The sequence below is a fragment of the Pteropus alecto genome, unplaced genomic scaffold, assembly GCF_000325575.1.
Source record: "Pteropus alecto unplaced genomic scaffold, ASM32557v1 scaffold23, whole genome shotgun sequence".
NCBI lineage: Eukaryota > Metazoa > Chordata > Mammalia > Chiroptera > Pteropodidae > Pteropus > Pteropus alecto.
In genome coordinates this window covers 85,318-98,362 of record NW_006435837.1, presented here as the reverse complement: position 1 = coordinate 98,362, position 13,045 = coordinate 85,318, and the positions used below count along the sequence as shown (strand labels likewise).

The 13,045-nt window shown below is 35.4% G+C and overlaps 1 protein-coding gene and 1 pseudogene across 3 annotated transcripts in view; both read left to right on the top strand.

Annotated features, from left to right (window-relative positions):
- The window catches only part of ZFX (zinc finger protein X-linked), a 43,887-nt gene extending 37,928 nt beyond the window's left edge, over positions 1-5,959 (top strand). For all 3 annotated transcript variants that reach the window (XM_015589159.2, XM_025046597.1, XM_025046596.1), the window contains 3 exons: positions 306-458; positions 990-1,130; positions 1,952-5,959. In XM_015589159.2, coding sequence (XP_015444645.1) covers positions 306-458; positions 990-1,130; positions 1,952-3,135 — 1,478 coding nt within the window. In that variant the 3' untranslated portion in view covers positions 3,136-5,959. The remainder of the gene's footprint in view (positions 1-305; positions 459-989; positions 1,131-1,951) is intronic.
- A 6,351-nt stretch (positions 5,960-12,310) lies between these two features.
- Positions 12,311-12,427, top strand: LOC112479526 (annotated as a pseudogene).
- The last annotated feature ends 618 nt before the right edge of the window (positions 12,428-13,045 follow it).

The following is a 13,045-nucleotide window of genomic DNA, read 5'->3' as shown; positions in this document are numbered from 1 at the left end:
TTAATGGCCAGTATTTGAGGGAAACAGGTAGCATTATTATAGAAATTATTATACTGCCATATTCCAAGGGAAAAATCAGTGACTACATATGCTTAGACTGTTGCTTTAAAAACAAATAATGGTGAAAAAACAAGAAATAAATGATCCATTCAAATGTTTGAGTGCCTACTATGTGAAAGTTCTGTTGTAGGTATACAACAGTTGAACCTTCTTTCTACTTGTCTATTAATTGAATTCAAATGAAACTATCTTTCCTGTGATCTCTGTAAATCTGGCTACAAAAGTTTATATAATTTTCTACTTAGATGTTGCTGAAATTGCTGATGAAGTTTATATGGAAGTGATTGTAGGAGAAGAAGATGCTGCCGCCGCCGCCGCCGCGGCCGCCGCACATGAACAACAAATCGATGACAATGAAATCAAAACCTTCATGCCAATAGCGTGGGCAGCAGCTTATGGTAAGTCGCATAGCAGCTCTTAGGATGGAGTTGGTTCTTGAACATGAATTCATGATTGAAAAATGGTTTCTGTGGTCTTAGGTTTCAGAAGTCTGAAATACAGCCCTGTAAGGGTTTTTTGCTTTGAACAAGAATAGAAGATTATAAAGTCTACTATTTGTCTTTATTTTTAATAGGATTTTCCTTCATGTGTATATTACGTAGAAGGAAGTACTACAGAGAAGTACACAGACTTTCAAGCTGAAACTTTTCCTCTTGATTCTATCTGGCACATGCCTTTACAATTTTGGGAGACAGCAAAGGAGTCCATGGGGCAAAATGCCGACATGTGTTTTTTAGATTTGGAAGCTAGGCCATTTCCTACGGTCTTGCCATAATAAATGTGGTCATAAAACCCATTACCTAGAGTGGGGAATTTCTGTCATTCATGAGTATCATGGTTTACTTTTTGTTGTCGTAGTTAATAAAGAATCCCTAATTCTTTATAATTTATAATACAGTATAATTTTGTTTTTTAATACGCATTGTTAGGTAATAATTCTGATGGAATTGAAAACCGGAATGGCACTGCAAGTGCCCTCTTGCACATAGATGAGTCTGCTGGGCTCGGCAGACTGGCTAAACAAAAACCAAAGAAAAGGAGAAGACCTGATTCCAGGCAGTACCAAACAGGTGAGGGGCACGAGTTCCACAGCGCAGCGTGCTTTGCGAGCTCTCAGATGAAACTTAAGTGTTTCCACAGAGGTGTTGTGATGGCATTTTAGCTGCTAGACCACATGTAGCTTTTGTGTATTGAATTTGAAAATATAATTTTAAGAATTCAGTGATATTCATGAATGATTTCCTTGGATAAAAAGAAACAGGGAATGGATCAAACATGGATGAAAAAATTCAAAACTTGGGTGATTTTAATTGGAAATGAAAAGAAATCCCTCAAATATGTTACAAGCATTAACTTTTTTCACATATTTAAAGAATCTGATTATGTCAGCATAAAGCAGGCATAATTTACAGAGCAGCAGGACAGGCACTTCAGTTTATGTGACATATTCCTGTCTATTGTATGCCGATTTGCATTTTAAAAAATTTATAGGTATATTTAAGCTTTACTATAAATTGACATGAATTGTTTTTTGGAATAACCAAAGCAGAGATTGTGATTACAAAACTTTATTCTTATGAATAATTTCCCACCGATTTCTAAATTGATACAGCTTCAATCACTAGTTGATAGAAGTTATATGTTTATTCATTTATTTTTTTTAACTGGAGGGAATGAGGTTGGTACAGTCATATAGTTTTCAGATCACGTTCGTAAAGATAATGAGGTTGCCGTATCTCTTATGTTGAAAAATGGTGAAAGGAATGTTAAACAAATAGCCTAACTTAGGAGTACTTGTCTGGTAGTGTTCAGAACACACACTTTAAGTTCTTGAAGATACCAAAACAGAACTTGGTTTGACCACTCATGTACCTTTCTTTTCCTTTCTTAGCAATAATTATTGGCCCTGATGGACATCCCTTGACTGTCTATCCTTGCATGATTTGTGGGAAAAAGTTTAAGTCAAGAGGCTTTTTGAAAAGGCACATGAAAAACCATCCTGAACACCTTACCAAGAAGAAGTACCGCTGTACTGACTGTGATTACACTACCAACAAGAAGATAAGTTTACACAATCATCTGGAGAGCCACAAGCTGACCAGCAAGGCAGAGAAGGCCATTGAATGCGATGAGTGTGGGAAGCATTTCTCTCATGCTGGGGCTTTGTTTACTCACAAAATGGTGCATAAGGAAAAAGGAGCCAACAAAATGCACAAGTGTAAATTTTGTGAATACGAGACAGCTGAACAAGGGTTACTGAATCGCCACCTTTTGGCAGTCCACAGCAAGAACTTTCCTCATATTTGCGTAGAGTGCGGTAAAGGTTTTCGCCACCCATCAGAGCTCAAAAAGCACATGCGGATCCATACTGGGGAGAAGCCGTACCAATGCCAGTACTGCGAATATAGATCTGCAGACTCTTCTAACTTGAAAACGCATGTAAAAACGAAGCATAGTAAAGAGATGCCGTTCAAGTGTGACATTTGTCTTCTGACGTTCTCAGATACCAAAGAGGTGCAGCAACATGCTCTTATTCACCAAGAAAGCAAAACACACCAGTGTTTGCATTGTGACCACAAGAGTTCGAACTCAAGTGATTTGAAACGACACATAATTTCAGTTCACACGAAGGACTACCCCCATAAGTGTGACATGTGTGAGAAAGGCTTTCACAGGCCTTCAGAACTCAAGAAACACGTGGCTGCCCACAAGGGTAAAAAAATGCACCAGTGTAGACATTGTGACTTTAAGATCGCAGACCCATTTGTTCTAAGTCGCCATATTCTTTCGGTTCACACGAAAGATCTTCCATTTAGGTGTAAGAGATGTAGAAAGGGATTTAGGCAACAGAATGAGCTTAAAAAGCACATGAAGACACACAGTGGCAGGAAAGTATATCAGTGTGAGTACTGTGAGTATAGCACTACAGACGCCTCAGGCTTTAAGCGGCATGTTATTTCCATTCATACAAAAGACTATCCTCACCGATGTGAGTACTGCAAGAAAGGGTTCCGAAGACCTTCAGAAAAGAACCAGCACATAATGCGGCATCATAAAGAAGTCGGCCTGCCCTAACAGTACTTCTAGAGACGTTTGTAGAGACGTTGGCCTTGAAGCAGAAAATTCATTTTAAAGCCAGTCTCGTTCACATATAATACTGTATATTGATTTATGCTGTGTACAAATGGAATTGTTGCTTCTAGTTGACTTTTTTTTTTTTTTTTTTACATTTTGTTCAGTAGCGTGTTCTGATTTCTATTCAGTTTGTTTAATCAATAGGGAAAAGCAGCAACAAGCAAGTTGCTTTTAACAAAGTAATCCCTGATTCTATACTGAAGTTTTCTATCTTAGAAGTTTTATATTTATTTAAATATTTACCTTGCTTACCTTGATGGTACTCTTCTAAGACCATTTAACTTAAAGTTAAGGTAACTTTAGATTGGTTACTCTGAAAGTAATCACACTGACTCATTTCCTCCTCCCCTCATAAATTTCTCACAATAAAATTGTCAGAGACATCTACTAACATACATGGGAGATCTTACAGTTAAGTCTAACTATGATAACATGAAAGTCACTTACTTGTCTTGCTTAATCTTTTCAGACCACATGACAATGAAAGTTTCCATTTGAGCTTTTGCATCCCTGGCATTGCTGAGTAAAGAACAGTGGCTGGGTTTGTGTTTGCTTTTCATTTTGTTTAGCAGACGAAATATACTTTTGAGGGGCTTTCTTTGGAGTATTTACATCTTTGTCGGCATAGCAATCTTTTAGTGAACTTCATTGAGAAATTTTGCTTGATCCTGTTGTATTTTGATTATTCTGTCTGTGCTGCTTTGTCTTGGAATGGTTGTGTGCTACCAATGAGACTTATTGAGGACTGCATTTTGGAATCTCCTAGAGGTAATTCACGGCTTATAGGATCTTTTGCAACTTTATATATGTAAATGTACTCTGAATTATATATATGCATATATATATATATATAACACGTATCTGTGTGTATTGCTTATTTTACATATTTATACACACAACCCCAAGTAGTAGTTGTTTAAAATCTATAATGAGAAAAGTATTAAATTTACAATAACATGAAAGATGCAGGGATGTATGAGAGCATTTTGTAAATCATGCTCTTCAGAGAGACTACTCAGGTGAAGAATTAGAAGGAAAATAAGGACACTAGTATTTTTAAAGAGTAAAGGTATTTTCTTTTAAATATCTTTGGTAATTGAAAAGTAGAAGTTAAGATGTTTCTAGATAGAATGTTTTCATACAACTTCAGCTCCATGCCTTTATATTTTTCTGAAAAGCTAATGAGTATCCAGACATACCTCCCTCGGTTCTCTCCGAGAAGCCCATGAGGGAACTCTATGTCACCAAGTGAGGGGGGACTATGGAAGCTACTACTATGGCTCCATCTACCAGAGATTGGGTGCTAATTATGATTTATACTCGGCAAGTTCAGCCTGCTTTGTTATTTCTTAGTTACAGTTAGCAAACTTTAAAATACTTAACACTCAAGTTGGCTTTGATTAGAAGATAAAGGTATGTTTTAAGTGCATGAGGAAAATCTGAGGCCTTATTGGGAACATCACCAAGTCTTTCAGTTTTGTTTTCCTTATAGAGTTGATATTTTTTAACAAATGGTTCTGAATCAGTCACAAATTCATAAAATGAGCTCAGAATTTGGTTACGTTAAGATGAATTTTGGAGAACAAGCCAGTTTTGGGGTCCTTAAGTTGGCTGTTGGCACATGAGTATCTGGCACATTGTGGGAGATTTAGGACTTTTCTTCCCACTTGATAGCTGCCTTGCCACTTCATTATGGTGCTCCATCCCCTTTGTGCTTTTAGGTTTTTACCTTTCATCTTTCTTTTTGCTGTCGATATTTGTATTCAAGAGTTTATAGGGTTAGAGATCTAAATATTTGGTGTTTGGCAAGCCTCTGAAGTGCTAGATTGATTTAGTTCAGTTCTAAATCAAGTACTTTAGGCTAATATGAATTTGAACCTGAATACCAGTCAAAACCAAGGCATGGGCCTATCCCTGTGGGAACTCCTGTGCCCTCTTGGCCTCCATAACGTGCTTTTTTTAAAAAAGTAACTTAACGTTGTGTGATTCATTGCCCCGCAGTACTATTCTTGAAAGCTCTGTCTTTTTTTGTGAGAACCTTTAAAATCTCTCTCATTTTTTATTTTTCCCAGAGATAATGTAAAACATTTAAATGAAAGTGGGAATTTATTAATTTTAAAACATCCTGTAAAATTTGAAAATTAAATAATTGGTCATTTAACTATATTTTTTTAAATAAACTGAAAGATAAAGAACACAACATTTTACACACTTTATATTTCTCTTACATAGTCTGGAATCATACACAGTTCTTTTCTTTTTAAAGCACAATATTGAAACCTTTAAAAGGTATTTAAGGGTTTGGTCAAGTGAATATGATAAAATGTATTTGTCTGTATAAAGAGAAAATCAAATTGTAGTCACTGTTATGTACTGACATTAGTTACAACCTAGTTTTAATTCTTAAAACAATTTTGATTAGCAAAGCTAAAAAAATGGATGTTTCAGTTAAATGTTTTAAAGAGGTACAGATTTTTACAAGGACATAATATAAGTTATTGTTCTGTAGAAATATCCTATTAAATATTGTATGTCCCTCCTTCTGTACACTTTGTAAAAAAAGTAAAATACATAAAAAGAAAATCATATAGGGATGTGTGACATTATTGTAATTGTGTACTTGAGAATAACGTGCAAAAATAAAAATCAGAATATTTTCCTGTTAATGAATGTTTAGTCTATTTGATACCAGTACTAAGTTAATGCTTTTTCTTAAGAAAAATGTACAGTTTTTGTAAACCTAATAAACATCAAAAGCAGCTGATTATTTTCATTTCCCCATTTCTTAATTCCTTTTATGCAGCAGTGGAATGCAGAATGCTTGATTGCTTTGAATTTTGTGATCTGGATGGAAATACTGATAATATTGCAGCCCTGTGAATTTGCAAGTAATATTTCAGAGAAGTTAATAGGTGATTGATGAATCCTTTGATGAGCAGGTCCTTGAAATTCATTTTTCTCTTTTATCTTCATAAAGGATTTGTTTTATTAACATCTCCAATTCTCCTGAGATAAATTTCCCTTGTATAAAGTGGTTTTTGAGAGCACTTAAAGTTCATTTCAGTATCAATCCATAACACGTTTAATCAGTGGGAGTTGTCCCCACCTCCACAGGAGTAGCCCTTTCCTAGAGTTACCCCTTTGCGCCCAGTTTGGAGGGTTCTAGTAGGCACTAATATACTAGAGAATAGTCATTGTCATAATAAAAATCAGAAGTTAGGTAAAAGTTATCAGGAGTCAAGAACAAGATAGATGTGAACCATCTTTGATTTTTAAAGAGAAGGTCCTGCAGATCTTCAACTATGTAGGAAAAAGTTCCTAATAGTTGAGAGTAAATAATCAAGATGAGGTAAGTGATCAAGAGGGCATACTGAACGTTAACTGTCCAGAGCCATACATCCATCAGACAAAATTGTGGCCTGTTCAGAAACTTAGTTGTAATAGAATGCCTGACAGATAACATCTTAACAGTCTGCGTTCCCAGACAGTCGGATCATATATTACTCTCTTCTCTGGGAATCTTAGTATTGACAGTTTATTTCTCACAAATTCTAGGATTCATGTAAAGAAGAGCATGACCAGTCAAAATCTAAGAGGGTGCTGTTTCAGAGCAGTGTGTTTCAAAATGTGGCCTGGCAGCAGCGGGCAGCAGCATCACCTGAGACTTTGGTAAAACATTCATATTCTCGCCCCTACCCCAGTCCCACTGAAGGGGAATCTGGGCATGGGACCCAGTGATCTTGTGTCTTAACATGTTCTCCAGGTGATTCTGATGCATGCTCAAGTTTGGAAAACACTTTTAGTGCACTTCAGTAATTTAAGAGATGATGGTGCAGCATTTTGTGTGATAGACAAACATGCGTGCATAACGTGCACCAAAAATAAGCAGTTGAAGGTGAAAGGGGCTCAGACTATACCTTGGGTTTGCCCCTTTTTAAAGTGTGAGCCTGCCAGTCAATAAGTAAATCCTTTAGTGCACATGTAAGTAGCCTGCACTTCATAAATCTTGTATGACCTCCCCCAAGTTACATTCCTTAAACGTTAATAGAACTCAGGAAGATTCAGCAAGTAAAAGACAAGGGCTGAAAAGTGTGCGTGCGTGTGTGTTTAATTAATTGGCCCAACGTTAAGTAATTCATATGTGAAAAACCATTTTGCCACATTCTGCAGCTGTTCAGATAACGTCAAAATTAAGTTTGCCCTTTTGGATTTTTGTATATATATATATTGTTTGCCTTTTTCATATAATAAATCTTGGATTCATTATATATTGTTCCTGTTATCTTTGACATCTTTGCTATTGTAAATAAATTCCTATTTTGTTTTCAGTTACCCTAGTTGAGTGTTGGCTACAGACAGACAGACACACACACACACACACACACAAATGAGGAAACACAGTTAAAACATGGTATAAGCTGGAAGTGATTCGACCCCTTCGGTTGTTAGCGCTTCTAGCACCAATGAAAATATCACATAGGTATAGCATCTGCTATTGCACATAGGTATAGCATCTGCTCCTGTTCGGTCTTTAAAATCATTTTCATGACCCCTGAGATGGAAATTCTTACTCTATTAAAGTTTGAAGTAAAAATGAAGAATGATTTTCCTTTATTTGCTTTTTCCTGTTCACTTGATCCCTCGCGTCACTGATACTGGTGAACACAAGATTTGGCATTATAATGACCTGCTGATATTGTAAAGCCACTAGGGTACTTCACTGCAGAAAGTCTGCTTAGGACTTACAGATGGCATTTATTCATGATGTGAATTACCACAGAAATATCTAAACGCATTGCCGAAAACAATAGTTAACTAGACCTATATTACTTTGCTTTCCAAGAGAGGCCAGTTTCTGCTTTTCTTTTGTGCATTGAGAGCAGAATCCATTTCCTTTTGCCTGAGCGGCTTTGAAATAAGGGGAGGTATTGCAGAGCCATTGCTTAGGGTTTTGAAGGTTCTAATTATACCTGTCTTCCTTTCTGGGTCCTAACCACATTGAAAATAGACACAAGAAACCACCAGTTGTGTGTGACTTCATCTAGTAAAGCTAGACTGGGAAACCCAGAGGCTGAATCTATCCCCCCGCCCCCAATCTAGGCCTTGACTGATGCAGCCAGTTCCTTGAAGGTGTGGGGCCCACCCTACCCCGTGTGAGCTATAGAGAGACTGCTTGGTCTCTCACCAGCAAAATGGAGCAAATGGGAGAGAATGGCTGCATCCTCTTTCTCAGCCCTCCCAGGCTGGGGCTCAGGGAAGGCGGAGAAGAGTTCCCTTATGCTGTCCTCATATAATAAGGGTTAGTGCAATTTTGGGTGGCCCTCTGGCTTTAGCCCCCTAGCAAAGTGTGAGATTTTTACCTTTAGTTTTGCATATACGTGTTCATTTTCCCGTGTTGACTTTTACTGTCCCATCTTATGGTGGTGGTGGTGACAATTTCAAAGGTTTAGTTCCTGTTTCTCCCAGGGCAGTATCCTTTAATTTTTCTTCAGAAAAATAACTTTTAAAGGGCAAATTTACCTAACTATACAAAGATGGAAACCTTGCCGTTTATTTTTATTGCATGTTTTCATACCAAGATTTGGAAAAATGATCATCCACGATGCCACTTACTTTATTAAAGGGATTATTCATCTTCTTTTCCAAACCTAGTTCATAAACATGAATCTTTTATTTGTCTTATAACTACAGCATTGATGATATTCTATATTCAGCAATTTACTTTTGAAACGTCAAGTATTTCCACTTCGGTTGCCTTAAAATTTTTTTAATGCACATTGTTTTTGGAGAGAATATGGAAAATTCAGAATGGTACAAAGAAAGTAAAATGCGTTTCCCCCTCATTCCCATTACCCAGAACATTATCCTTTTAAAAATGTCTTTACTGAGTTTTAACTTTATTAGATTTTTCAATTGTGAAATACATGTTATTATAACAAATGTTATATGTACAATACAAAAAGTAAGTATAAAGATAAACAATGATCTCACCTCTACACTTCCTCCAAGCCAATTTCCTTGAGGTAATCACAGTTAACAAACCATGCCTTCCCTACATGCTCATACAAAACTATAAACATAGATGTGGAAAGAGAGCAAGAGGAGGTTTGTGGGGGATTTGGGATTTTTTGACTAAAATGAGATTACACATCTTTGGAAGTCACTTAATATATCATATCCATCCCTCTGGGACAATAGACCAAGCTCTATCTCATTCTCTTTAATAGCTGAATAACTTTCCAGAGATCGAACCCACCATAATTTAGTCAACAATTCCTCCTTTGAGGGACATTTAGGTTGTTTTCAGTTTTCTGCCACTGTAAGAATGCTAGAATAACTATCCTTATGTGCATAATCCTTACCTGTGCTTCGATTTCTGTGAGATAGATTCCCCAAGATGTGATTGCCAAGTGAAAGGACATGCGCTATTTAAAATTTGTTACTAGATATTAGCAAATTATTTTTTGTTAGAATGTAAATTCCAGGAGTGCATGGATTTTTGTTTATTGCTGTTCACTCAGAACAACATAGTATGTAGCAGGTGCTAAAGAAATATTTGTCAGATGTTGAGATTTTCAGGGTTATAGCAGTTTACACTCCCACAGCAATATATGGGAGGGCCCATTCCCCTCAGTCTTACAAACTAGTGAGTGTTAGAGCCAATCTCACAGGTAAGAAAACCTCTCTCCATGCCATTATTGTTTCAATCTGCTTTGACCTGGCTCCTCATGGAGTTAATAGCCCTCTGAAGTTTTTCTTTGATGAATCACCTGTTCAAATCCCTTGCCCCATTTTCTATTTAGAGTCTTTTATACATTTGGCCTATTAGCTTTCTAATATATTTGCTGCACATTTTTCTAGTCCATGATTTATCTCATTATTGTTTATGTTGCCTTTTGAGATTCAAAAATCTCTAATATTTATATAATCAAATATGTTTATGTTTTTCCCTTTATGATTCCTGGGGTTTCTTGTCTTACTTAAAAAGGTATTTTCTACACCAAGGTTCTACAAATATACACCTAAATTTTCTTCAGATATTTGTATTGTTTTGATTTTGTTTGGATTTTTATATAATTAAAATTATTTTGGCATATATTGTTTGGTAAGAGGTCTAGTTTCTCTTTCCTCTTGGGTAGAGAACCAATTATTATAGTATTGTTTATTAAGTAAGTCATTCCGGACCCCCATGAGCTGAAATGACACTTTGTTATGTGATAAGTTCATATATAACACTGAATTTATTTCTGAAGTCTATTCCGTTTTACCGATCTATTTGTTATTTTCGTGCCAATAAATTGTTTTACTCACAGTGCTCTGTGGTGAACTCTAATATCTAGAAGGCAATTCCTTTTCTTTTTCATAGTTTTCTCGACATTTAGGCTTTCGTAGGAACATTGAGATCATTTTACCCAGTTTCCTTTAGAAGACCCATTGGGATTTTTGATTCAAATTGCGTGAATTTTTAATATTAAATTGAGTCTGACATTTTATCATATTATCTTTATTTCCATGTTCCTCCCTTTATTCTAGTCTTGTTTTACACCCTTTAATAAAATGTCATAGCTTTCTTCATATATAGGTCTTATACTTTTCATAAGTCCATTATAATTTTTAGCCACCTAGATACTGCTAGATTATAGAGAAAAGCTATTGGATTTTTACACATTTTTCACGTTCCTTACTACTTTTCCATGTTATCTTCCCAATTCTAATTGTGCTTTAGTAGTCTTTTAAATTTCTATGAGTGCAGTTGTATGGCAAAAAGGTGTCAATGATTTCCTTTTTGTGTTTTATGTTAACTAGAACTTCTAAAACGATGCTGAATGGTATAATGTTGGTTTTGGAAAATAGCATTTACCAAGGTTAGGTAGTTTCCTTCCATTATTATTTTACTTAGAGATTTTATTAGAAATGACTAATATCGAATGTTTTTTAGCCTATTATTGTTATAATTACTTGATTTTCTCTTTTTATTTGTTGATATAATAAAGTATATCGAATCACAGAGATAGATTTTCTAAAGTTCATTCATATTTGCATTTCTAGGATAAAAGTATCGTACTTAGGCAATTTTTATTGTTCTTTCAATGTACTGAAGCTTAAATTAACTAATATTTTATTTAGAATTTTTGTATCTATGTTCATAATTCTTATGTTTTTTTCATTTTGTACTAATATGATCAAATTTGAATATTAATGTAATGCTGGCTTCATAAAATAAATTTGGAAAGTTTTCTATGATCTGGAATGGTTTAAAAACCAGAGGCATTGTCTGATTTTTAAGCATTAGACAGAACTCAGTTGTGAAAGCATTTGAGTCTGATGCTTCTTTATAAATGGTAGGTCTTTACTTTTCTGATCTCTTCTACATTAACTGTCCATGAGCTTTTCTTCTTAAATAAATATTGGTATCTATACTTCCCTTGGAAATCGTCCATTTTCTCTAGATCAGTACATCTATATCTAATATATTAATGTGCATACAGATCACCTGGGGGATGTTGTCAAAGTGCTCATTCTGATTCGGTGGGTCTGGGGTGGAGCTCGCGATACTGCATTTCTTGAAAGCAGTCAGGAGATGCTGATGCTGCTGGTCCATGGAGCCCTCTAAGAATTCAGTGGTTCTCAATTGTGGTCGAACATTAGAACCATACGGGGCAGCTTTGAACATCCCAGTGCCCAGGCCACACCCCAGACCAGTTAAATTAGAATCTCTGAGAGTGGGGCTCAGGCATCAGTAATTTTCCAAGCTCCTCGGGTTATTACAATGTGTAGCCAAGGTTGAGAACCACTCTTCTAGATTTTCAATTTATTGCCCTAAAGATGTGCACGGTATTCTCTTATAGTTGTTTTATTCTCTCGTGTTTCTGGTTATATCTTCTTTTTTTATCCTGAATGTTTCTGTTTTACCTCTCATTTTTCTTTAAACAGGCTTTCATAGGTTTGGCTATTTCACAGATATAATTGAAGAAACAGCTCTTAATTTTGTTTATTTATATTTTTTGTTTTTTTATTTAATGAATTTCCTCATGCAGTGTTATTAATTTTCTTTTTCTATTTTCTTCTGGTTTATTTTGTTATTTATTTTAATTTTTTAAAATGAACTCCTTGAGTCTACGGCCACGCTACCCTGAAAAAGCCCGATCCGTCCGATCTCGGAAGCTAAGCAGGGTCGGGCCCGTTAGTATTTGGATGGGAGACCACCTAGGAAGACCAGGTGCTGTAGGCGTAAAAAAGAATAAAAATAAAAATAAGGAATTGTAAGGTGACAAAATCCTTGCAATCTGTGGGGTCAACCAAGGGTTGCCGTGCCTAAAAAAAATAATGAAATAGAATAAAATAAAATGAACTCCTTGAAAGCTATGCATTTCTTTTGATTTACAACTTTAGCTGTGTCCCATTGCATATTAATTGTTCTTTTTTATAATTTTCTAGATAATTCTACATATCAGTTAAAATGTTTTTTCATTTACAGTTGACACGTAATATTACATTAATTTCAGGTGTACAACATAATGATTAGACATTTATATAATTTACAAAGTGATCACCAGTCTACATATCAGTTTTGATTTCCTCTTTTCAATAGTGTTTAACTTCCAAGTAGTAAAAGTTTTATACCTCTTTAGTGTTGATCTCTAGTTTTATATAAGCTTCTTGATTATATTTTCAAATCCTCTACATCCTTGCTAATTTTGACTACTTCATTTTTTAATTTTTGAAAAAATATTAAAATCTTCCACCATAAGAATGTTTTATGTAGTTTCTTTGTATTTCAAGTTTTGCTTTATGTATTTGACTTCTATAGATATTTGACATATCTTCTTCATAAGGCATGCCTTACTTT